Genomic DNA, 27,558 nt, shown 5'->3' with positions numbered 1-27,558 from the left:
AATGTTCGCATTTGCAACGCCAGCACTGCACTTAAAAACAACAGTTCAGTTGTGATTCGTAGTGCTGACAAAGGCAGCGCTATCGTTTTACTTGGCCGTGCAGATTACATTTCTGAATGCAATAGACAGCTGGCAGACACCTGTTTTTACAGGCCATTGACGACCGTTCCTAGGGCCTGACAAAAAGCCCCGATTACCGTGAAGGTAGAGAAGGCAAGAGACAGAAAATGGATTACTAATAAAGAAGCTGCATTCCTTGTTAAAAGCGATCCGAGAGTCCCGGAATTTTACATTTTACCCAAGGTCCACAAGACCCTGATTAATCCACCGGGGAGACCAATAGTATCAGGTACTAATTCACTACTGGAACCTCTAGCCAAATTTGCAGATTCCTTTTTAAAGGGCTATGTGACAGAGATGCAGTCGTACATACAAGACTCTACTAGTGTCATCAACCTCATCTAAAATTTTCCTTTTGACAACAGGGAAGACATATTGGTTACCCTTGATATTGTTTCTTTGTATACAAAGATTCCACAGTCATCCACTCTCGACACGATTGAGGAACTGTTGCTAACTAAACGCACACCAGGTATGACTCCAAATTTGTTTATACTCTGGTGCACTTCATTAGCTTTAACCGAAAATTACTTTAAATTAAACAAGGATTACTTCCAACTGATCCACGGTACAGTCATGAGTTCTGCCGTGGCTCTCACCTTGGCGAATCTCTATGTTGATTCAGTTGAACAACAAAGATTTTACAGCGAGGACACCATTTTTCGGCAACATCAGATCTTATGGAAAAGATACATCGATGATGTGCTGATGATCTGGCAAGGAGATGAGCAACAACTACTGGCATTTTTTGATTGGCTCAATGGTATTAATCCATTTTTACAGTTTACCATTCACTATGACAAACACAATTGATTTTCTAGATCTAACTATTTTTGTGAATACTACTAACAAAAGTCAAACCTTTTCATAAATCTACCGATCGGAATTCTTTGTTAAGATATGACAGCTTCCACCTCAAAACTCTCTGTGACAACCTCCCGTTTGGCCAATTTTTAAGGTTAAAGAGAAACAGCACCAATCGGGACACATTTGAGGAAGAAGCTAATACTCTGAGCGAGAACCTAATCAAAAGAGGTTAACCTTGTAAAACTGTCAAACGCTCCTTTAAAAGGGCTTCTAATAACCATTGACAAGCTCTGTTAGAATATAAGAAAAGATCCCTTACACCTGATCCCGACGGGTTAGTGTTTGTAAGTACTTACAATCCTTTGTCTCACAAGATTGTAAGAATAATCAGGAAGCACTGGCATATTCTATCCAAAGGCAACAATCCTATTTCGGCTCCTATGTGCACATTTAAACGCGGACGCAATCAAGAATTGCTAACTAGGAACGACATCAGTGACAAGTTGACTTCACAAAAAACTATCACTGAGCAATGGGGTCTAGATGGACCTAGAGGCCATGCCCCGTGTGGCCATTGTAAGTGCTGCTCCTCAACTAAAAGAAGCACGTCTGTGGATATAGGCCTAAAGAAATCTTGGCAACAGAACATTTTCACCAACTGCAACACCAATGGTGTTGTATATGCCATTTGGTGTACTTGTCCAAAGTTATATATTGGACAAACAGAACGTAAAGTCAAAAGCCAAATAACCGAGCATAAGAGCTGCATTAGGAATAGAAATGTTGCAGCGCCTCTGGTTGGACATTTTTTGACCAACAATCACGATTGTGAAGATTTAAAATGGACAGTGCTGAAAAAAATATGTACCAGCAATGGTTGCAACACAAATAAAAGCTTTTTGAAGAAAGAAGAAATGAGGTTAATTTTTTTAACCAAAAGTCATCTGATCTGTCTCAATGAACAGTTCGATTTGGTTTTGTGACCGGTGATCAGAGCACTTGTCATGTTACAGGTTACCTTCATTGTAATTATTGGTATTATTTCATCTTACCTTGGTCTGCTCTGTGTAATAACTTGGTTCCATGAACTTGGTTCCTTTATGCCAGTACGATTTATAAATCGCCTGCGAATTCGGGTTACTTTCTAAGCCACTTCAACATGGCCGCACGCTCTATGCTTTACTCTGTGCAGATCACAGGACGCGATCCTTGATGTTTGTGCTATATATATGGAGTTAACCTACACACTTCCGTTAGTCTGTCTACCATTTTTGGGACGACATTCTTGTTTTGGCTACCGACAGCATTCCCGTGACCACTCTCAGTAAGTATTATATATTAGGAATGCTTTTAGTGCAAACACTCAGGCGGTTTTAGCTTTCACGGGTCTAATTGCGCCGTAGTTTTACTAATGACACGATTGCTCTATCCACTTGAGACCATAGGCAAAGTGTACAGCTTATCACTGCATCCAGGCATGAAAGTTAGTGCTTGTATTTTTTGAACTTCCAACGTACTTACGAGACGTGACCCTTTCACGACTCTCTTGCCATTTCTCTGAGCTTTCATGACGCTCTCTGTACCTGTTACGTATTCATTACTCTCCGGCTTTGACACACACTACGGTGCAGTCCATTACATCTTATTTCTCACATCTTTTCAATTGATGGCATTTGCGTCCGCCAACCTGTTTGTTTGTTATTTTAATAGGCACTTCTGAATACTGACCACGAGACCTACCCGCAGCCTTGATCATTGTACGATCGGTCTCCTTTCAACCTCGCTCGACGAAGTGCGGCCATTATCAGAATATGCATAAGGGTTCCACCCACAGTGTTGAGACAAGTGAGTGCTCCGTCTAATCCCTTCTACCTAGTACGGTTTGGACTCCAAATGAGGTTATGCTATGATGTATCTCACCAGCCTATGCACCTATGTGAATTTCTTTTTCCACCCTTCAAATATATATATATATAAATAAATTTTTTCTTTTTTTGTACGGTGCATTTTTATGAACAGTATTCCATGGATATGTGTATGGTTAAATACTTTGTGACTGACAGCGTTATCTTACTGACCAGCACACTTTCTGAGCAGAGTAAGCGTTATACTGTTTTAGTATATTTGCCTTATCCAGTCAAGAACACTATCTAGACACAGCCAATTGCCAACTATGTTTGGTCCATTGTATCCATTGTTTCACCATTTAGGTTGTATGGGCGTACATACTCATTACCACAACACGATTATGAGTTGCCTCTATCTGTTCCAATACATCTGCGTTCAAGTGTGTCATCTGTTTACCTTGGTATGACTTTTTATGTTCGGTGCCACTGGTTCCAGCACCGTTTTACAACCTGACATCATTTTTTAGGGACACTTTCATTTTTTCTACTCTCTTACATTGGACATTGGGTTAAGAACCCCATTTATATAGTTCTATAACCCTTGTGGTCCATTCATTCGTGTTTGTGACCTTCCTTTGGGTGGTTTTGTTTCAAGAGGTCTTTTGGACCTCTATATCTTGCTCATTGATAGAGCACTTTAAAGTTTTACTGTTCTCATTTAATGTATTTGGTATGAGATTAGTAATTTTCACTTTCTTGTTTAGGTGGCAGGCCAAGACACTGAAACAGTGCTTTGCGACATTCCAGTACCATTTGACTCCGAAGACTCCTGACCTCTCTTTTCCCTGATAAATTTCCAAACAAATAATTCAATAATGAAGATGGAAAGAAACATGTCGGTTCTTTGATGGGTCTTTTTGCTGACAATTGTAGTTTCCCAGTTGTGGGATACTTTATCTCTAACAGTACAGTTTGTTTACAGACTAGATTTTGAAAATGGTGCTATAATCTTTTGTGTGAAAATTCTTATGTTTTATATTTATGCAGTTTGGTATTTTTTACCAGTGTACTTTAGGTATGTATGAGTGACGTATGGATGGAGTAATTGGTGATATGAATGGGTCTGGTTTTGTTGAACAGTACAATTTGCGAATGGTATTAGAAAGCATTGTACAAAAATGAATTATTTTTTCTTTTTTTCTACTTTTCAATTGTATTTCTATTTTTGATATATTATGTTATTTGGTGATGAATTTTTAATGAATTAAAAAATATCTATTTTTCATATACATTATGGCAGTGAATTGAAGTTTTTCACCTTCCATTGATTGATATGCTTATTTGTGTTGTAAAAGAATAGGCTGAGTTAAGCATTGTCTCCGTCTGGCCTACCACCTGAATAAGTTTGCATATCCCAGCCTCCTAGTTGTTCTATATATACGTGTTCTCCCCAGGCACGGCCGTGGATACTTTTTTGCCTGGAGTCCCCCTTGTAATGTTTTTGGTTGCTCGACTTGAGCCACGCTGACAGTCTGCTATAGCGATCTTTTTTGGTTTTCTTCGAGAAACTAGGGCACACCTCGCATCCCTCCTCAATGTGGTCCAGATGCAGGCAATATAAATATTTATAATGCTGATCCTCCACGAATACGTTCCTTAATCCACACTTTGAGCAGAGTTTGAAGAGGCTTCTGCCTTCCTTCTTCTCCTCAGACATGGCTGAAAGGCACAAAGTACGACAAGGCCAGGCCTTCCTGAAACTTCAATGACAACCTGCCGGTGGGTGACAAGATCTTCGCCGGCTGCATATCCCCGAAGCTGCGTATCCCCGAAGCCGGTCTACGTCCTTCATCAAAGACAATCAAAAATCGGTCACAAAATCTAAACTTTTTATGGAAACATTTCAAATAACAAAAAAAATGCTTGGAGAGCAACTTGAGGACTCCCAAAACTGAAACATGTGGTAAAAATCTGAAGATGGCCACCAGGGCGGGGAGCTTAAGGAGAGGACTGTCATTGGATGGGGGCAGTATGACCCAGAGGACAGTGATTGGTTCAGAGGAGAAATATAGTTGTAAAGTGAAAGTTAAACAGTTTTTTCTTTTATTGAGGATTCCCACCTTGACGACAGGGAATATTCATGAGCATGTGAAACCATGCCAGACCCCATGCTGGAGAACAAACATTGAATGTACTGGTGGGGATACTTTCCTTTCAGAATTCATGGCCATTTCACCAAACCAAACCAGCTTTGTGGCTTTCCAGTAACCTATGCCCATCAGTAGAGCAAGATAACGAGTAACCCTGTATGTTTTTGGTAAAACACTATTGTTGGGGAGGCATGGTATCACAAGTATGACACCGACACAATGGGTACAATTTGAAAAACCTTTATTGAAATGGTTGGGGTTGGAGAAACTCCTAATCTGCCCTATAACTAAAATGGGAGTAGTCTCGACCATCAAATTATTAACAAGACTGGGGGGCTCCATTCCCCAAGCTTACTTCACTTTGTGTCTCGCTCTGTCGGGCTCGGACCACTTTCGGATGTCGAAGGCTTTCGAATGTGCATGGCTTACTTTTCAGACCACTTCAACTCAAAATATATATAGTTCAACTTTTTCTTTCCCCTTTCTAGGAGTTAAACTTTTCCATATCACTGTTGCTGTATATTCGCTTTCTTCTTTCTAACAATTTACCTTTCAGGGAGACTTACTTCCTTTCGCCAAACCACTCTGGAACTCACAGCTGCCTTTTACTTCAAAGTTCATTCACAGGTCTGTCTTTCCTCACGTCTCATTCACATGGGTGCAGCCTTCACTTGTGATAGAATGTTGCTATTTCAAACTTCAATGCACACCAGTCTTTCAGGTTGCTTGCCAACTCACCGGCTGTGTGCTTTTCTTCTTGCTTTCCGATTTCCAATTCTCAAGTTAATGTTAGTACCACAGGCTTGGCCTTGCCTCCCCAACTCTGCCGTTCACCTGGGAGGATCACTGGCCTCCATGAAACACAATGCAGTTTTCACTTGCGGGATCTCGCCGTCGCCATGTGTCTTGTGGCCTGTCTGAGACAACGACCTCCAGTAGAGACTCTGGGGTTTACTGACCCACTGCTCTCGACCCTCGGTCCGTCGCTCTGCTCCACTAGGTTTGCCTTCATCCCGGAAGCCCTGCACATTCTCGTGTTCCACCTTGCACAAGAGTGTGTCTTTGGGTTCTGCCTTTTATTTGTGTGAGGTGAGCTAATTGCTATCTGGTGTATGCACTTAGAATGAAGTGCCTGACTTTGCCTGACCCGATTGGCGGTATATGGCCAGTACGAAGTGAGAAAGTTAAGGTTGTTACTCTCAGTCACCCTCTTCCTCGGCCCAGTGTTTGTGTAAAAAGGGGGAGTTGGGACCTCGGCGCATCCTAAAATAAAGGATGGGTTAGATAAACACTAGTGGGGGGGGGAGAACACTGTCTCGCCGTCAGCTGTCTCACACCTACTCCCCGAAGACCCCTCTCCCATGTTATCTTCCCGCACTGATCCACCCCAGTAACTAGATTCAAAAGCGATGACCGTTTCCTGGCCATCTGGATGACAAGTCTGAGGACTAGCAGGTGAGACACCTTTTGGATTCTCACAGTATGTAGAGATTAGATGCTGAATTTGGCCTGATATAACTTTATAAACTGTTCATCTGTGCACAGATTAAATTCAAATCCCCCTGCATCATCCACAAGGCTGTCTGGGCCCGGGGACCACACCATCTTCAACTTTATCTCACAAAATGCTCTCCTTCTAGACCACTTTGTTCCTCTAGCACCAACTCTTTGTGTGTAAAGTGTTCTGCTAAACAGAGAGCAGGGGGTTGCTCCCTTTCCTCTGCGGCTTCCCTCCTTTGGAATAGCCTCCCTCTCCCCCTGTGCCTTGAGCAGGATCTTCTCAAATTCCGGAAGCTCCTTAAGACTTTCCTCTTTTCCTCCTCCTTCCCTCCTTATCTCCTCTGCTAATCCCACAGTTGCTGAATCGGTGTCCTTGGCCCTTATGCATCCTTGGGGCCTTGACCTCCCACACCAATTCTTTCCCAGCTCCCGACTATCCACTGCACTTAAATTTCACATCCTCGCGCTGGAGGCTCACACATACACCTCCCGCGGCTCAGGCCGTGTAGCACTCAACATTCCTAGCACTTAGTCTATGATCACCTATGAGCCCTGACCCCCCCAGCACTTACCACCCTCTTCCTTTCTGCACCTGCATTTTTTGAATACTTACAAGGCATATAAGGTTTGTCACTTCCCCCTCTGCTCTTAAATATTTATGTTGTAATGTATTTCCCACCCTCTCTCCCTCCCTGCCCTTTGAAACAATATTTTCTTACTGTATAAGCGCCTAACAAGAAAACAATAAAACAAATAAAAAATCTAACATGTTATCTAAATTTACTAACATCCGCCCATCCTTTTCTGGTAGTCGGTTTCTCTTTGTAAGGGTTAATGACAAAGGTACTGGTACCAGAATTGAGAAAAATGCAGCCCTCTCCTAATGCTCATTTCTGAATTGACAGCACCTTTGTCAGGACAGATGGAGGACTGGAGAATTAAAACTATGTTAAAGCAAACTTTAAGTCGTCTTAAATCATTAAATTGAAACTCACACATTTCACATTTGCTTTGTCATGAAATCCTTTATTTAAGGATAAAAATACCAGTTGTTTATAACCCCATTTGTACAAGTGTTATCATGTTTATATGCCAAACGTCCAAGATAGGATATACTTCACCTCATCTTCAACAGGATACAGGTTTTGTTCTGAGAAGGGCATTTTCACATGCCAGTTGTCCCATAAATCCTTATGGTGAGCGGCATATGGTTTGGGCACCTCTCCTTCTTCTAAAAGGTCTACCTGCAACACAGCAAGAAACATTTACAGTAATCTCCAATGCGCAGAAACATAGATCCTAGAATGGAAACTCAAAGCTATATACGTTGTACATGATTGTGTGTGAAGCTGGAAACTCTTGGAATAATACTGCTTTGAATTATGAAACATCAAGTCCACTTGTCTTTGCAACTCTTTTTTGACTCAGTATATGGTCCCATGTTAGCCCATAATTCACTAAATTCTCAAGTTTATTTCGGATCGTTGCATACATAAAACCATCACAATTATTACATTTCATTAAATCACAATATTAAAACATCAAATAACCACAATCTAAAAACAACAATAATGAGATACATCAGTGTCAGGCAACAACTCCCTCAATTGTACAGACTTATAATAAAGGATATGATTACCTACAAGGTAGACAGACCCCCCCCCTCCTCACCCTGCCATAATTCAGAGCGTCTCTGCCACACGTTCTGATAGAACAGGAAAGGGCAAATAGTACCCCTGGCTTCATTTAGGTCAGCAGAAACAACAGTGCCGGACAGCAGGACCTTATCCCACTCTGTCAGAAAATATTCAATAGTAACTCTGCCCGTGAATCATGAAACAATGGCCATAACAAGATAAAAATGGACATGGTCACAAAGCCACCACACATAGGTTTATAACTTGGACCCCACCCCCATCACTATCCTTATGCCAGGTCTGTATGATTGCCCCAACAGGTAGTACATTCAGGCTCGATTTCCTGAGGAGGGATCTATGCAAGGGCATAGACACCAGGTGCAAATAATCTGCTGGCTCGTTTGAGGGAGCTAATGGTAAATTAGCCCTCCCCTGTGTTTTGAGGAAAATTAAATTTTCCCTTGCAACTGCCAGGAATTGCATGATCATGGCTTTCATCAGTGACTGAGAGAGGTCTTTCATTTTTCCTGGATCCTCAAAATGTGTTGCTCAGGCTAACCAACCCACTATGCTGTAACCATTTAGAGTAATTACATCTTTTGTGTGAGTACTATGAGTACCCGGCCAATAATGAGGCCCATATTAAAATTGGTCTCACAAAAGTGGCGTCAGCAAGATATGTCATAGCTGTTTCCAAATGCATGGAGTACACAGGTGTTGAAGGGGCACCCATAAGCAGTCTTCTAAAAAGAAAGTTATCTGTCTTTTCTAAACCAGGAACCCTAATGTACCCCCATATTTCGCACCAAAATGTATTTTTATGCATAGCCTTGCCCTCATAAACCTTAATCATGTGTGCCACAGATAAATGTCACAGATTTGATGCTAATCTAAAAATGGCCCCTATGGTCTGCCTCATGCCACTTAAACTTGTTAGCGCATAATGCTACTGGGATAGGGGTGTTTCTAAGCTCTACATTTTGGTACAAGGGGGAATAAATTAGCCTACATTGCTTTTAGGGAGTAGAATGGTGGCAGCTACATTTTAGTTTTTGCATCACTAGGTGTGCACGCCAATGTACAGCATTGGAAGCCCAATCTACGTTTTTTATAGCCATTGGGGAACCAATAGTCCACTGCTAGCCTCACTCCTCCTGACCCACACCCTCAGCAAGCCAAGCTCTGACATTTTGCGGGGCTTTCTTTGTCTAGGAAAACAATAAGGCATGCCTATAATTCCCGTCATGGACACTTGGGCTCTTAGTGAGCCAAGCCATGAACCTGCTAAAGTGGTTTGACCTTGTCTAGACTATTTCTGGCCCTGGAAGTGCCATTTCACATCCTGTCAGGGTGATCTGGACTGATCAGAGGCTTTAGGGGCCAATCAGATTGACTGACCACTTAGCCTTTATATTTAATCCATTAGCGTAGTTGGTGATCTGTTTTAGGACAGCCCCTGTGAGTGGGTCTATCAAGGAGAGATCCGAGCCTGCACACAATTCTTGCCAGATTTTCTTGCAAGACAGGTAGCTTACTTACCTGCTGGAGGATGCCTGCCGTTTGAGGGGTTGCTGCATTTTAAGGACCAGATCTGGGCCCTGTGCCCTGGGATGATCTCATTTTTTGATTTTCAGCTGGACGATGTCCTTCCTGGACCAACTTCATACTCCACCTGGGGCTCCTTGTGGCTGGGCAAAGCCTTCTGTGCTGGGACTGGTCCCAGGCTGTTTTACTGCTGTCTTCCCATTTTGCCTCCTTGGTCGTACCGCCTTGGTTTTGGAAGCTGCTGTCACCTGGAAAGTTATTGAGACCCCAATGTCCCGCCTCATCTGCTCTTTTGGACCATCCTGGGTTGCCCCCTCCATAGTCGTCTTTGTGGAACTGTCTTCTATTAGTGGGCTGCCTTCCTTTGTTCAGCAAGCTGCAAATAGAGCTTTGCCAGGTTCTTCTACCTTCTGGAGCCTAGTTTGGAAGTTGCTTTTGATTCTGGCTTGAGGGTTCCAAAAATAGAAAGGCTGATCGTTTTTTTTAGTCGTGTGGGTTAACATTGATCTAGAATCTAAGTCCCTGGCTAGTCAGATCTTTTCAGGTGCAGCCTACAGGAGGACTTGTATGTACCTACCAGGTTGTTTAGGGCTTTTTTACTGACTTTTTGGTGAGGGGAGGATTGCTCAGCGGCAACGCATTTGTATCCTGATCCTGTGCTTAGAAACCCATCTCTGGTATTAAGCGGGTTATAAAAGAACAAAACGAACAATATAAAAAGGACTATCACCATTAGTTCCTAACTAAGATACTCATGGGTAATGGGTTATTCCCGATACTTTCAGGGGTGCCACTGGTCCATGGTCAAGGTTTTTTGCAGATGGGCCATAGCTGCATTTATCCACTCCTTCCTTTTGGGGCTGGATCTCTTCTCTGGGTTGCTGGTTCTTGAACCTGCATCTATAGCAATTCATGAGGGTCTCCTCTGATTTGCCCTGTGGTTGATGCTGCCAAATCCACACCTATGGAGCAGAACTGGGACTGCCTGTTTGCTTGGCCTCATTGATTCCTATGTGGAACCTTTTACTCACGTAAAACTCTTCCAAAGTGACACTTGGGATACGTACTTGTGCCTGGACATTTCTGCTCCATCCATAATGGGTCCAGTTAGTTTTAGCCTAAAATGAAATTTTATTTTGCACCTGTGATTACTTTAAAAAAAATATATATTTGTATTAAAGTTTTCAAGGTTAAACAGAAAATAAGCCACACAGCTCAACCCCACCCATCCTTCCCAGCCCCCAGGATGTCATGCTGGCCAGGTGTGACATTGCTCACCCCCTTATGTATACGGTACATTAATAATATCCAAGAGTTTAAGTCCTTGTGGCCGGAGAGGGAATATATAGTCCTCTCTCAAATAATTGAAGATCAGGCCCAGTCAGTGTGGAATGCTGCAGAATCCATTAAGATTGAATAAGTAACCCATCCCAATCATGGCTATTTGGGGTTACAGTGCTTTTACATTTTTTAGCAATTAAAAGCCAAGCAGCCAACAGGATGGACGTCAATAACCTTGATTTGCCATATGGTTCCCCTTGTGGGTTAATCAAACCTAGGAGGCATTTGTATAACGTGGTGAATTGCTGGGACCCAACATCTTGCTTATTTGGCTCAAAATGAAATTCCAAAATTGTTTCAACTTGGGGCAATCCAATCAAACCTGTTTCCAATCTTCCCAACCCCCCACATTCTCTCCAGCACCTTGGTGGGCTATTGTGAAACATTACATGAAGCATTGCCCGAGTGTAGTGCCATTGGACCATAATTCTATAGGTATTACCCAAATTGACCTTTTCAAATGGACCTTTTGTCCTAATTGACCTAATAATAGTGGTCCTAATTGACCTTCTGCACAACTGACCTTTACCTACATCTTAGTTCTTTTATATATGTGTGGGGTGGGTTTGGGATAATAAATAATATAAGGGTATTGGGTGGGTGGTTGCAGGGTTTTTGGATTGGCTCAGGGGTTGCAGGGGCTTTACCCCCACATATATGTCCTAATTGACCTTATAAATTAGATCAGTTTTCCCGTGAGCAATTCTCCAGCGATCAAATGGGATTCGAGCAATTCGTATACATCCATTCTATACACATCTCCATGAGTCATATGGCTCTGGTTAGTTTAGGTATTTTCCCCACAACCCTTCCCACCTCGACTGGGTATTTCTCAGCCCAATGCATTTTCTTTATTAATAATTATAATAACTTTATTCAGCCTCGAGGCCATAAAATTACCGCCTTTCACAAAAGATTATACAATACAAACGCAACATAGTACTGCACATCGGTGACACTTAGTGGGGAAAAGAAAAAAAGACCATCAGAAAGCCCAGCCCTATTCAGGGTGTCACCAGCTCCATTGGGCCATCCACTTCAGGCCCCATTAGCCCTCATCCCAAATGGGGAAGGTTAGCACCATTTAGGGGGGTAAACCTCCCGTTCGATCTAGTTGGGCCATTACGTCCAGGTTAACAATGCGGACTGATTTGGATCCCGTTCCTGAGCCTCCAGCCAACGTCCGCACTTTTTCCTAGGACCCCGTTCGCCACTCTCCACTCCGAAAAGGCCAGTTCGACTGTGTCATTGGAGTTCTTGTCCTTGCTGGAAACTCTGCAGCATCCCGCCATGGCTTCCCTGGACACAATGTTGCAATAACTTGCGGTCCGCAACCAATGGAAGCTTTTATTTAAAAGGGCATCCCTTGATTCTTGCTTGCCCATCACCAATTTGGGTACCCTGTGAAGATCTATAAAGGCGTATCTGGTTCCACCTTGGCCCTGGGTCCTAAGCATGCTACCTCTACACCATTGGCCGTAGGCTCTCGTTTCCCTTGGGCTACAGCATCTAGAACCCCCATGACTTGGAGCATAAGCCGCTGGAGGAATAGACTTGGGTTTGGGTACCCCCTTGAACTCCCTGGACTTAGTGATGCTTTTCCAGGGAGCTATGGCAGGGCGTACATTCCCAGGTACCAGATTAAGGTGGGCACTATTTGCTTCAATGAGCACAGATCTCAATGAAGGCTGTACGGTAGAGTGTTCTGGGATTGAGTTGTTAAACCCCTTGTAAGCAGGTAGCACATTGCAGTGCTCCCCCACCCCCTGCAGCTTCACTCTTCCCCTCCCCTAGATCTTAATGAGGTCTGAGAGCAGCGTTCTAATTACACCAGCTCAGCAAGCACTTGCTCGCATTTACACCCCCTGGTTGTGTAGTCGGCCCCAACTGGGTGATCAAAGCCACTAGGATTGATTTCGAGTCATGGAGGAATAGGGGCCCTCAGAGGGGTTAGATGAAGAAAAGAGCTGGCGGCCCCTCAGGTCGTGGGTGACAGAACCCCACTCCAATTGTTTCGCGAGGAGCAGGAGGGAAGTTTGTTGAGGGAGGCATCGTCGCTCCCCCTACCCACTTCAGCCATGGAATCTGGGGCAGTGGTAGGTAGAGAAACAGCACTAGCGGACTGTGGCAGGTACCAGAGCGCAGACAAGGCTAGCGGATTCAGGAATTGAGCTGGGAGGCAGACAACCCCTTACAGTTGCTGCTGGGAGATCAATCTCCCCTACTGGGAATACGAGCTTCTCTGGCACAAAGCATTATGGATCGGGTTGTGAGTGCACAAAAGGGGCAGCGGATGTCGAGATGGAGACAGGGGACACACAGTGCCTGATGGTCTCAGAAACTGTGAGGCAGGTGCTACCCAACATAACACCTGATCGTTGAGCCCCATCAATGTCCATGACCATGTCACTAGTAGTGGTGTACCCTCTGGAGGATGGCAAGCTTCCATGGGTGGCTGAAGTGGCTGTAGTTTCTTGGGTGATTTCTGTACACCTCCCTCCCCGGCCCATAGCGAACAAATCACCCAGGTTACAATACAGGTCTCCCTGGCTGCTGGAGATTGATGCATTAGGAGACGCTCCATGAGCCCCTTCAAGGGCAGGTTTGTCTCCCAGAAATTGATGCATCTCCTCTATCAGCAAATGGGCCGCCCCCGCTGGATCAGTAGAGTTGCTAGGGGGTAACTCGGGTGTCCATGATACACCCCCAAAAGCTGGATCGAGGGCCAGTGGGGTGTTGATAAGTGTTTTTAAGTAGAGCTCCATGATGCCCTCCATGTTGCTGCTGCCTTCTAATGACTAGCATCTTGCGCTGGGACGTGGGCACTTGCTCTGGGGGTGCAAGCTGAGTACAGAAAAGCAGAGGAGGGAAGGGAGAAATAAGTGGGGGTTCCAGTGATTCCATGGATAGAGCTTAGCAGTATTGTATTATCGGGAGGCAATCAAGTGGCCCAAGGAAAGACCAAAACAGTGGCTGCCACCCCCCTTCCGCCACTGGATTCAGGCTTAGTCACTTACTTGACCCCCAGAGTCCAAAGGGTCATCACTCCATTCGGGCTGTACTGTCCTTGCTCCTCCCCCTTCAGGTGCCAAACACCCTACGGGCGCACAACACTCTCACCCTTGATCTCTGCGGATCCCATATGCTCATGCAAGACCATTTTATCACTATCTTGCACTGCATAAGTATTTTGTATAGCAAGGAAATCAACGTTTTAGAACCAGTATGTGATAACAAAAATCTCTCAAACTGGTAAATGCCAAGAGGCTGCTTTCCTATTTTCCCACCGCAAGACCCAATGCCTGAGCTGCAAATAGTGGTCATTCACCTTCATGACTTTTGTATGACTGTTTGCACACCTATAAGGATTTGGTCTCTGACCCTGAAAACATATCCCGCAATCTCCGTCATCCCGTGGCTTCCCATTTTTTAAAGGATAGTGGTTCCTCGCCTGGTGAAATTTGAGGGTTTCGAAATAATGAGGTAAACAGTGAGGGATTAGAGGTGATCCCATATTTCCTCATTAGCGAATCCCACGTGGACCCAACAAGTTTTGTAATCTGACTCAGTAACATATGTGGTATGTCTGAAGTATGCAGACGCATTACCTCATTGAATGGTTTCCCCACCACAGCTCTGTCCATTCTCACCCAGTGTTTATCGAGATCCCCCGAAAACCAGTCTCTTATCACTCTAATTTGTGCTGCCTCGCAATAAGCGATAAAGTCTGTGAGTGCCATTCTGCCCCTTAATCGGTGCGCTATTAAAATCTTTTAGGCTACCTTTGGGTCTCTTGTTTTACATATAAACGTCAACATCATGGTTTTTAAATCTCTGAAAAAGGCTGTAAGATATTGAAAATGCAAATAGTCGAGAACACTCGGTCGGACCACCATTTTAACAGCTGCAGAGTATGCCAGTATCCTGGCAGTAATTCTGCCAGGATACGGGCATCTGCATTTCTGTTACCGCCACTCAGTGCAGTGGCATGTCCGCCGGTTTCGGACTGCTGGTGACGGTGGTAAATCCCCATTCTATGGAGTTCCATTGGAATCCATGGGGGGGATTTGCCGGCATTACAGGCGCCGGTATTAAAGGCACTAGTATTACTGCTGCCTATAATACTGGCGATTTTTGATGGTAAGGTGGAGGAACGACCTCCATCTTTTAGCTGGCGGACATTTCGGCCACCCCACTGGCAAACCTGTAGTTGGCCAGTATGGAAAAATGCTGGTATACGGAAATACTGGCACTTTAATTCTGCACTGGCCAACTGGTAATGTAATGGCCCACCTGTTGAGTAACCCATCCACTGGTGCCCATTTCTTTGTTTACCTTGCCATGCTAGGCCAAACTTTCCCTGCCATCCGTGCCCTCAGCCCCTGATTGCAGCCCCACAGCCCTCGCTCCATCCCCGCTTCCTGATCCTATACCTCCCACCTCCCGACCCGCCCTCCGTGCCCTGATTGGCCTTGATGACAGTGAGCCAAGGAGAGCCCTACACTGGCTGCCTATAAAGCAAAGAATTGAATTCAAGGTTCTTTGCCTAATTTTCAAATGCGTAAATGACATTGGCCCAGGATACTTATCAGACAAAATTAGGAAGTATGTCCCTATCCGACAACTACGCTCAGCAGATAATAATCTGCTTCAGATCCCACGCTCTAGGTGTGTGAGTAAAGGGGACTTTAGATTTGGAGTTTGCGGTCCAAGAGCATGGAACAAACTACCCAGAGAAACCTGCAAAATTACAAATCTCGCAGCAAATCCGCAGGGCGGTAAAGACCTATCTGTTTTGCTAGACCCTAGAACTGAACTTTGATCTGAACCAGTTGCCAATTGTAAAGATTACATCTGCGCCCGTATACGATTGAATTAGTCAGGTGCGCGTTTACAAATGCCAAAAATCAAATCAAAATCAGTGTTGCCCAGGCCATTACTGACCTTCCTAGGGCAGTCCTCTGCCCGTGCAGACCCATCGGCTAAGGACCCAGAGGCAAAGGATGGCTCCAATGAGGCGGCTCCAGATAGTATCTGCAGGTATCCGCAGGAGAAGCCAGTAGCCTGCTATCATCCAGCACCAACCAAAAAGTAAGCGTGGTAAGAGGGGGGACTGAAGCAATTACTTCACGCCAATAACCAAAAACCCCTACCACTTCTACTTAAAAAAAAATCTTAAAAGTATCACTGTGTTACACCGTACAGTCACATATTAAGGGCAAACAATTATTCGCAGCCTAATACTATCACTATATTGAACCCCTTCATCTAGACTGTGCTCCCAACATCGAGTGTGCCCTGATAGCGTCACTGTGGTATGGTTGAAATAAGAAGTGTGCCTAATATAATCATTGTGGTATAGTTGAATTTAGAAAGTGCGCCTAATAGTGTCACTGTAGTATAGTTGAATTAGAAAGTGTGCCCAATATCATCACTGTGCTAAAGTTGAATCTAGAAAGTGTACCTAATAACATCACTGTAGTATATAGTCTAATTTAGAAAGTGTACCTAATTAGCGTCACTGTGGTATAGGTAAATCTTGATATTACAACCAAGCCCTAATCCTAACTCCGCCCTCGCCATGCCATGAATATCTCCCACCCAGTTAGGTCCAGAGAAAGAGCCTCACTCTGGCATACCTCCCTTCCCCTTCCATCTCCCCCTCCCCCTAATTCCCTCCCCCTCCATCCCAAACTGCCCCACCCTCCACCAGGCTTTCACCCCACCTCCTATCCAACCATCAAGCCAGAGGAGCCTGATGGCGCGCCGACCATCCTAAGACCCCTGTCCCTCCCATCACTTACACCCACCCACTCCCATCACGCCGCACCCTCTGCCCCACAAACAAACCGCCCACCCACCCTCCTAGACCCACCTCATCCCGCCACCACCCCCTGCCCTTTCCTCGTGTCAACTCCCTCTATCATCCTCCACCGACCTCATCCCTTCCCCTCCCTAAAAAACTGCACGTCTTGCCCTGGCAAGAACAGTAGCAGCATCCCCATTGCCCTCCGACCCCCCTACCCTCTCTCACACACACCAATTGCATTAAAAACCCTGGAAAAAAGAAAACGGACCTGGTCTCCTTCAATCTCCCACTACTCCTCGCCCCTCCTGTCTCGACCCTCCACCTCAATCTGTCAATCTCCACCATCACCACCCTCCTCCCCTTCCGCACCCAGCTTCAAACCCCTCTCCCTTGAATTTTCATCAACCACACCTAGAACCCATAACCCCTTAGGCTTCACCCTTGAATCCCCAACCCCAAATACGTCTTCCCAACCGACCACCCTTAAACACCCGTCCAACCCTATCCTCCCCACACCCACCTCCTCCTCCGCCCACCTACTCTTCCTAACCACCATGGACCAACCCGCCTCTCTCACCTCCCAGACTCTGCTCACTCCCCTCACTCCCCACCACCCCCCCAAATCCCCTCCCAGCCACTCACCCACTCCTCCGCACCACCACCCCTACAACCTCCCCCGTGCCGAAGTAAGCTGCATCTTTTTTAATGCCTGATCTGTAGCAAAAAACAGACACAGCATCTTTGACCTCCTCGCCTCAGAAAAAACGGACCTAGTCTTTATGACAGTAACCTGGTTCTCTGACGACTTTGCCCCTATTGCCCATGAGGCCTTCCCACGGACTAAACCCTCATTCCACTCCACCGACCCTCGGTGGAGTAGTAGTAGCAATCGTTTTCAAGTCACACTTCTCTGCCTTAATCATCGACTGCCAGACAATCATCCCTTCCTGCGAAATGCTTCTCGTCAAACTATCCACCCCCCCAAAGTTCTCCCACAGCTTCCTAATCGTCTACAGACCCCCTGGCTATGACAGACAATTCTCAAGCAACCTCTGTGATTCGATTGCCACCATCCAAATAAACCATCCCTCCCTCACTCTTCTAGGGGAATTCAATATCTGGCTGGAAATTCCGACCAACCCCATGACCCACTCACTGGTCGACTGCCTAGATGCGCTTAACCTCTGCCTTCACATGAACGGCCCAACTCAATCTAACGGACACACCGATGACGCCAGCTTTAGCTCCCACAACCAGATACATCTAAGCCCCCCTACACCCCTCATCTGGTCTGATCACTTCATTGTGCCTTTCACCATTTGCTCGCCTGCCCCCTCCTCATACTTGAACCAGAACCCACAAATCAAGGCAAATGCTGGAAGAAACTAAAAATCCTCCCTGACCTAGCCGATGCGCTTCTTCAAACTCCTCCCTCAACCACCCAGCGTAATGAATCCCTAACCACTGACTCCTTTGACTCGTGGCTCAATATCTCATTTATCCCGCTCGCACCCACTTGCCAATCCTCTAATCGCTGTTGCCCTTATCCCAGATGGTTTACACCAGAACTGAAGACTGCAAAACAACTGTATAAATCCCTCGAATGCAAATGGCATAAAGATAATACCATCCTGAGTAAATCCACCCTGGCCCGGCACCATTGCCACTACAAAGCCGAAATCCGAAAAGCAAAAAATGTCCACTACAACTCTCGAATTCTCAACTGTGTAAACCCCAGCAAGTAACTTAACAAAATTTTTTCTGAATTCACCAAACCAACCTGTACCACCACCCAATCAACCCCGACTCACTCTCTCTCCACTTCTACACCACTGCACTCGACAGAAGAAATTCTCTCAACAACAAACTGGCCCTCATGTCCCGGCTACGTAATCCACCTACCCTACTAGTCACCCCCCCCAGCCCCCGCCTGCCAAAGCAACTACAACCCAACCCACTTTCGACTCGTTCACATCAATATCAAGAGACCTATTTCTCAAACTTCTCTCTGCCCCGAAACCATCTGGCTCCGCCCTAGACTCCCTGCCCCGCCTCAATCCTCAAAGAAATATTCTCATCCACCTGTGCAGGAGAGTACACAAGAACCATCATAAATGACTCCCTCTCCAAGGGAATCTTCCCCGATGCCTTCAAAACTGCTCATTTCAAGCCTCTTCTAAAAAAAAACTTCCCTCGACCCTCTTGACCCCAAAAACTACCGCCCCATCTCAAACACCAGGTTCCTTGCTAAACTCATTGATTGAACTGCATACTCCCAACTAAACGCCTTCGTCGAAACCAACAATCTCCTAGACCCTGCACAATCAGGCTTCAGACCTCGACATGGAACCGAAACCACTCTGACCTCAATCTGGGACGACCTTAAGATCAGCGCAGACTCTGCGGGATGCACTGCACTAATCCTTCTAGACCTCTCCGCTGCCTTTGACACAATCAACCACTCAATCCTCCTCGGCCGCCTCCACTACCTAGGAATCAGTTGAAACGCTGTCAAGTGGACAGCATCCTTCCTCAACAATAGGAAACAAATAACCCTCCTCTCCACCTTTGCTTCCGCCGCTCGACCAGTCAATACCGGAGTTCCACAGGGAGCATGCCTATCAGCCCTCCTATTCAACCTCTATATGTCCACCTCTCCAGGAATAATCCACCTGCACAATATCCTGTGCTACAACTATGCCGATGACACCCAATTAATCCTAAAACTCCTCAACTCAAACCCCAACTGTCAGCCCGACCTCGCAGCCTGCCTCCTTGACATAGATCGCTGGATGACCACAAACTACCTCCTCTTAAACCCCACTAAAACCGAAATGATGGTGTGCGGCAACACCAAGCTTCTCCCCTACCCTCTACCATGGCCATTATCCATGGGCAATCCAGCCACCACCTCAACCACACTAAAAAACCTTGAATGCACTCTGGACTCTGACCTAACCCTCTCTCGCCAAATCAACAACATCTCTAAGTCCTGCCATTGCCACCTCAAAATTCTTAGATGCATTTTTCCGTACCTCTCCTTTCCCAACAGACTCGCTGCTGTCCAATCTATTGTAATGTCGAGACTGGTCTATGCCAACTCCCTCTACCTCGGGGTCCAAGCATACCAACTCATTAAACTACAAAGAGCACAAAACGCTGCAGCTAAATTGCTTTTAGCACTTGGCCCAAGAGACCACACCTCTCCAGCTCTTAGAACTCTCCACTGGCTCCCAGTTGGACAAAGGGTGACTATCAAAACCTTATGCATCTCCCACCGAGCAGTGCATAAAACCGGCCCTCTATACCTACAGGACAAGCTAAAACCCTACCACCCACTGCGCACTCCAAGATCAAGCTCTGCCCTCCTTTTAGTGATTCCAAACACCAATTCGGTCAGGTTAGGAGGATCATCATTCTCAGCATTGGCCCCCTCTCTATGGAACTCGCTTCCACCACCCATTCGACACACCAAAGTCTACATGTCTTTCCGCAAATCACTGAAAACGTGTCTCTTTCCTTAAATAATCAACGCTTAGAGCAAATGGAATCAATAGCCACAACAAACTGAAATCCAAGGTTGTTTGAACAAAGAACATAAAAGAACAAAGGGAGTCGATGGAACAGATTGAAAGACAAACAGATAGTGTAACTAAAACGGATAGACTGAGTGAAACGGATAGAGTAAGAGAAATGGATGAAATAGATGGAACAGATCGAGTAGATGGAACGGATAAAGCGGAAGGAACGGATAGAGCGGATGCAACGGATAGAGCGGATGCAACGGATAGAGCGGATGCAACGGATAGAGCGGATGCAACAGATAGAGCGGATGCAACAGATAGAGCGGATGCAACAGATAGAGCGGATGCAACAGATAGAGCGGATGCAACAGATAGAGCGGATGCAACAGATAGAGCGGATGCAACAGATAGAGCGGATGCAACAGATAGAGCGGATGCAACGGATAGAGCGGATGCAACGGATAGAGCGGATGCAACGGATAGAGCGGATGCAACGGATAGAGCGGATGCAACGGATAGAGCGGATGCAACGGATAGAGCGGATGCAACGGATAGAGCGGATGCAACGGATAGAGCGGATGCAACGGATAGAGCGGATGCAACGGATAGAGCGGATGCAACAGATGCAACAGATAGAGCGGATGCAACGGACAGAGTAAGTGAAATGGATGGAATAGATGGAACAGATAAAGCAGAAGGAACGGATAAAGTAGAAGGAACGGATAAAGCGGATGCAACAGACAGAGCGGATGCAACGGATAGAGCGGTTGGAATGGATAGAGCGGTTGGAATGGATAGAGCGGTTGGAATGGATAGAGCGGTTGGAATGGATAGAGCTGGCGGGGAACACGCTGCACATCAGCCAGCACCTCTCGGAACGGCCCAGATTACGGATCAAACTGAAACAATGGCAAAACCCAAAGCACCAACTCCACCAGGGTGCCCCTCTCCACACCTGAGGGGCCACGAACTGCACACGGCGTCCAATTGGACATGGACCCGCCTGGGTGTGGGGGGACCTCACGGGGGCGGTGTTCCAGGAGTGCTGCAACCCCCCCAGCAGGTCCATTTGAAGGGCAATCCACCTACCATCCCATCCTCGTTGCCAGTGTAGTAATGAAGACCTCCGGTACTCCAGGTAGGTTCTTAGTGTCTTTATTGTCCTTGTCCTGTACTCCTCAACAAGACACGGGGATGGTAGGGGACACAAGATCACAAGGGAAACACCGGGCTCACCCCCACACCCATCTTCTCAGCTCACAGCTTTCTCTCTCTGACCAACCGTCACCCAGCAGAACACTTCCACCCAAACATTCCACTAGCAGATGACCTCACACACACTGCTACAGACAGCTACTCTGTAAACCAGATTACTACAAGCTACCACTTCTTTAATCACTGCTAAATTGTTTTATTTTTAGCCACAATGTCTTAGCATTGTTGGGAAACTTTGAAAACCATGCCTCTATTCTTTAAGGGGTTTTGTACAGCTACAAATGTAGCTTGGTCCAGCTCTCAGTGCTATTGTTTCAATTTTGGGGCAAGTCAAGTATGACAACGCTGGTACCAAACGTGGTCAAAAGATTAGTATTTACTGACCGGGAACTTAATCAAAATTAACTTAAGGTATCACCAGTTTAAACAGTAATAACTGTAAACCTTTGCAAAACTTAAAAACAAGTGTTTTTTTTTATTTTGTAATTATTATATTGTGTGACACATAGAAACGTGGAAGCAGTTAAGTAAAAATGCACTGAAAAGCAGAGTAATCGACCCACAATTAAATAAACATGAAAAACCATGAATACTCAAGTTTAATAGTTGGTCGACAAGAGCAGAACAAGCCTGCGGCCTCAACTTTTTTGAAATTACGTCACAATGGGTTGATGTTGCTTTGTTCATATATGTAACAGGATGGTGCCAGAAACGGTGACAGTACTCTGAGCTCTTATGTTCATGAGGGGTAAAGCAATCATCATTGTTAGGTGGACGGAGTCACTGTAGTGCAGCCTTGAGATGCCTTTCATCAGAGAAATGCCACCGGATCTCTCCAGTCCCACAAGAGAATGCCAAAGGGAAAAAAACACTGTTTAAAGGAAGCCATTAGTCGTTGCCCTTATCTTTCTACACTGTCCCTTACACAAAGTTATTCTTGAGTAAGTTAATAGGAATATCTGGTATTTATAGTGCTACAAAGATGTAGTTCAAGGGCTGGGCAAAGAAGATGCACCAAAAATATTCTATTTGGGTGATAGTTCATTAACTGGCAAAGAAGCCTCTTAATTGACACTTGCAGCGATTTGGAATGGGCAATGACTTGGTAACGGTCACATTAATGTAAATGGTTTAGCCCTAAAAACGGACTAGTCCCTGAGCAAGAATCCAATGCAACATAGCAGGATTTATTTACCATATACTCATTTATTTTTAAATCTAGGACCACAAAAATAAAACACATTTGCCTGTGTGGCATTCAACATAGTTAAAGTAAAAAATAAACTAACATTTATTTGGTAATCTATATTTCTTACATAATCTGTGACACTGGAGAGCCGTTTTTACCAAAATGCTGCATCTTGAGGGGCATTTTACTGTGATAACTGAGGCATACCATCACTTTGCTAGCAGGATACCACACTGCTGAAAAATAAATACCATGGCATCCATATAGTGGAACCACCATCCCCGAAGTTTTGCAAGTCTGGGTCCAGGCAGTAAAGGATTAAAGGGTTAAACCTGGCACTTGGACTTGAGCAGTTCTGTCCGGTCTTTTAATGCTGCTGCCATCAACTCGCAGAACAAAGTTGCAGGGGGTTGGCTTGAGGACTTTTGAAATGGAGAGGGATCTCTTCAAAAGGCAACAGATGCTCAGACTTGGCCTCAATTTTGTTCCAATTGTTTACTGAATTATAAACCTTGCGTTCCTTGATCTACTCTCAAAACAGACCGATTTTACTCAGGTCTTTTCTATGTATGCTGGGATTCTAAACATTCTTTTCTTCCTACAACGTAAACCGGAATTCCAAAATCTGCCTTCCCTTATATGGAGAGGCTTACCGTCAAAGCTTATCCCTTTAGCAACAGAGCCACCTAGCGACATTTTCTATGAATGACATAAGCTTTTATTCAGAAACCTTTCAACGTTTAAGGGATTTAACATATCAAGACGGGTTACGCTAAATACGGTTCATGTTTGAATTATTCAGTTACTAGATGTGCTCATTTTACTATGCCTATTGCTATGTCAACGCATTATGGAACAGACAAATAGCCAATTTTATTTTTACTTGCTAATGTTTTGCTAATTTCAATCCATGTACCTACTTTAAAGTAATAGCCCAATAGCCACATACCATGGGGCGTACATCCATTCTGAATGTAGGTGATCTCTTCTACAATCTCTACAGTCATCTTGTGGGTGATTTGTCTGTTTAAACTAAAGTTAGTTGCATTAGGCATGTAATTAGGGTACAGATGAAGTTAGCTGGACAGATACAAGAGGGGCAGACGTCCACTACTACATCTTGTGGTAGTGGTTGAGATTTTGATGTTACGTTGTTTTTTTCGTTTGTTTAAGATTCAAACACCCGTATGTACATGTCTCTTTGATTTCAAGGTATGTGATAATTTTTTTTTTTTTATTTTTTTATTCCCATTGTTTATAACCTCATAGGTTTTTACAACATGTTTTAAAATTTTTCTTTCCCAGTTGCGCCGTTTGTTTAGTATCTACCTAGGGACACCACTCCTATGGATTCCTGTCTCTTATTCTGAGCTCGCGAGCCGGCCAGACGTGTGCGCCTCCTCAGCGGGTCCCTGTAGGCTCTTACAGGTTCCATTTGGCCCATTTGCTCTTTGCAGAGCGACAGTCAAAAACTTCGCGGCTGTCCTGGACCATTTAGCCGAGTCCCCGGCTATCAGCCGTGACCAGGAGGTTTCCTCATCCAACGTCTTGGCTTCATTGAAGAGTGGTGTCAGATAGGATTGTCTCTCATCGGATAGTGCTGGACAGATCATTAGCAGGTGTCGAAGTGATTCTTGGTTGTCCGGCGTACTGCATAGCCGACACTCCGCTAATGGGGACAGCGCTCTGTTAAATAGAATTTCTCTAGTAGGGAGTAAGTTTAGCCGAGCCCGCATAAAGGTTCGTCTTAGATTTTTTTCCGGGAACTTATCACAGTACTTAAAAGGTTCCTTTAGGCGATTGTACGAAGGAGGTAGATGCATTAGAGACTTATAAGAAAGAGCTTTTTCGTTTGTACAGATCCAATCTTGCTGCTCTAGCTTAGTTTTGACACGGCCTGGATTTGAGATCAATGTTTCTTCATCACACAGCACCGCCTCCATAGCAGTCTTGATTTTTTTTTCCCAATCTGCCAAGGCTTTACAGTTCTGTCCTTGTAATTCCCCCCCCACGATTTTGAAGATCGAGGGGGAGCTTTGTAACCGAATTTTCCTGTATAGCTGCGTTGCGGATATTATCACCACCGCTCCGAGAGATAGTAGACCTAAGTCTCGACGGATTGCTGGAAGGGGAGCTGACTTAGGCAAGCCTAGTACAGATTTCCAAATGAAGCCTTCTAGACGAGGCCATAGTTCAACCGGGAGATTGAGGTTTGCCGCCATGCCATAAGTAATAGTTGGAACTACTTTCGTTTTGTAGAATTGTATGGCGGGAAACCATGAGAATTTTCCAAATTTCCCATCGACTGCCCGCATTTGAGAGGTTAGGTTCCGTACTTTTGACCAGAGCGAGTTTTGGAGTGAGTTTTCCCGGAGCGTGTTGTCTAGCATGACTCCGAGATATTTGTATTCGGTTACAACTTCAATTTTGGTTTGTCCCAGTGCCCAGCCGAAAGTAGGTTTCGTGCTCTTTGTTGGTTTTGAGAGTATCAAGATTTTGGTTTTCGTTTTGTCGATTTGCAGGTTATTCGTGCTCATGTATGCCGCTACGTTGGTCAGCTGACGCTGGAGGCCAATTGCTGTTTGGTCTAATAGAACCAAGTCGTCGGCATACCAAAGCCTGGGCACTTTCACCCCTCCTAGTTTGGGGGGGAATGCTCGCACCGTTTTCTCGGACTCTTGATAGTCCCCAATAAATGCAATAAATAGGGCCGGGGCCAGGGTGCATCCCTGTTTAACTCCTCGTTTGGTGTAAATCATGTCGGAGAGGGCCCCTTGCTGGTTTAAGCGGACCCTTAATGATGTTTCCGTGTGGAGGGCCCGGATAGGGTCGAGAACTGGGCGCGGGCAGTTCCATGCTGTCAGTTTGTCCCATAGCATCGCCCGATCTACTGTGTCGAAGGCCTGTGAGAGGTCTATTAGTGCCATGTAAACTTTAGTCGCCCCCCTCTTAGCATTGGCCTTGATTATACTCAAGATAAGAAGATTGATTGCCGTTCCTGTGCCTTTTTGGAATCCTGTCTGAAAACAGTCCGCCGCTGGGGAGAAGGCGGCCCAGTCCTTGAAGTGTTTTAACAGCAGTGATGCATAGATTTTGCCAATTATGTCAAGAAGTACAATCGGTCTGTAATTGGCTGGTAGGTTTCTATCGCCCTGCTTAAAAACTGGGACTAAAATTGCCTCTGTCCAGGATTTAGGAACTTGCTTCAGGGTTTGACATTGGGTGAAAAGTTCATAAATCGCATATGCCCATGCTGCTGGATGTCTTTTAATATCCACATTCGTCAGTCCATCTGGGCCCGGTGCCCTTGACGTTTTTAGCTTGGCAATTATTCTTAGGATGTTTTCCTGGTTTGCTAAATTGATCCATGGGTATTCCCCTCCTTTTTGAGTCTGGACGGGCGAGTTCCCGGGTGCCCGGTATAAGTCTGAGTAGTGGGAGATCCAGCTTTGTTCCGATACTGAACATGAGAGTGGAGGCGCTTTTTGGCAGTTTCTATTTCTGAGCAGTGTCCAAAAATCTTTGGTCTTTCTCGTCGCCCCAATTACCAGCATGGCTTCCGCGTCCTTCTGGTACAGTGCTTGGCGATGGTGTTTTAGCCATGCCTTGTAAATCTTCTCGCCCGTGTGATATTCAGTCCATGCCTCCACCTTCCCTACCTTGATCGCTTTCTTTTTTAACTTTCTCAGTTCCAGCCTTTTTGTCACCACCTCTTGGTTAAACGTGTGGACATGGTTGGGAGGGTTTTTCACCTTCCCTCCAAAACTTGTTTGGTAGGGCACAAGTAGCGATACATATTCCGGTCTGCCCTCCGTTTGGTTTCCTGGTTGGACCCTCCCTTTTTGCTTTAGGGCGATTTCCAGCCCTCTCACGATGTTGGCTGAGAGACGAAGACGGTTTTGCTGCATATTCGAGCTTATCACTGGAAGGTAGTGCACTCTTTCCTTCATAAGACCGCCCCAGGACATCTGCACCAGATTGTGGTCACTTTTTGACGTTCGGTATACTGTGAAGTCCGTCAGGTACGGAATCAGACCTTCGGAGATGAAGATGTAGTCGAGAGTCGCCTCCGCCCCCGACCTTTCCCATGTTGGAATTTGGGTTTTGTGCTCCACCAGTTCATCTACATTGTATAGCTTACGTGATTTCATTAGTTCAGACCACGCTTTACCCCTTTCGTCGACCACGGGATGGGGAGGCTTGTCATCTTTGCCATTTCTGGTCCCACATTTTGCGTTCAAATCACCGCATATTATTACGTGGGGGATCTTTAGGTCGATTGTAATATTGTCGATGATGTTCGCAGTGTCCGTACAGAAGCCCTCAGTGGAAACTCTCTCCGGGTTCCAGTATAGGTTGATTATTGCTATTTCTGATGTGGCGTCTACGGCTAGATCTTGGAGACGGTGATTCCAGGATACAAGAGTTGTTAACATGCCATAATCTTCGGCTACCTTCTTTATACTCGAGATTCCTGAGCCTACCCGGATTGCCGTCAGTAGGCCAGCCGATGGTCGTCCCTTTAAGGCCCTTATTGCTGGGGACACTTCAATTTCATAGCCGTCCAACGCCGGTTTGCCCAGGAGCCAGGTTTCTTGAAGGCAAATAAGGTCAAAGGCTCCTAAGTTAGTCTCATTTTCAGTCATTAGGTGGCGGTGACCTCTTGTGTTCCAAGATGCCATAAGAAGGGATAGTTCTTTTTGCTTAGTGGGCGGCCTTTCTTCTCGCCCCATAGTGGCATTGGAACACGATGGTAATTGCTAAACTCTGGGGGGGCGGGCAATAAGGTCTTGAACCCACTTCCACGGTTTCAATTGGGTTCCCTCTTTGTTCGGCACTGTTTTAATCTGTTTACCTCGTTCCTCCTGGTGTTG

At 45.4% G+C, this 27,558-nt stretch overlaps 1 protein-coding gene across 6 annotated transcripts in view; it reads right to left on the bottom strand.

The window, feature by feature from the left end:
- Positions 1-27,558, bottom strand: part of PARG (poly(ADP-ribose) glycohydrolase) — a 2,316,516-nt gene that overhangs the window by 1,763,389 nt on the left and 525,569 nt on the right. For all 6 annotated transcript variants that reach the window (XM_069610801.1, XM_069610798.1, XM_069610799.1 and 3 more), the window contains one exon: positions 7,546-7,668. In XM_069610801.1, the coding sequence (XP_069466902.1) occupies positions 7,546-7,668 (123 nt within the window). The remainder of the gene's footprint in view (positions 1-7,545; positions 7,669-27,558) is intronic.

Source organism: Ambystoma mexicanum, chromosome 8 (assembly GCF_040938575.1).
Source record: "Ambystoma mexicanum isolate Mex_15411 chromosome 8, UKY_AmexF1_1, whole genome shotgun sequence".
NCBI classification, from domain to species: domain Eukaryota; kingdom Metazoa; phylum Chordata; class Amphibia; order Caudata; family Ambystomatidae; genus Ambystoma; species Ambystoma mexicanum.
The sequence above is the reverse complement of the archived record's forward strand: the minus strand, read 5'-3'. Positions and strand labels throughout refer to the sequence as shown.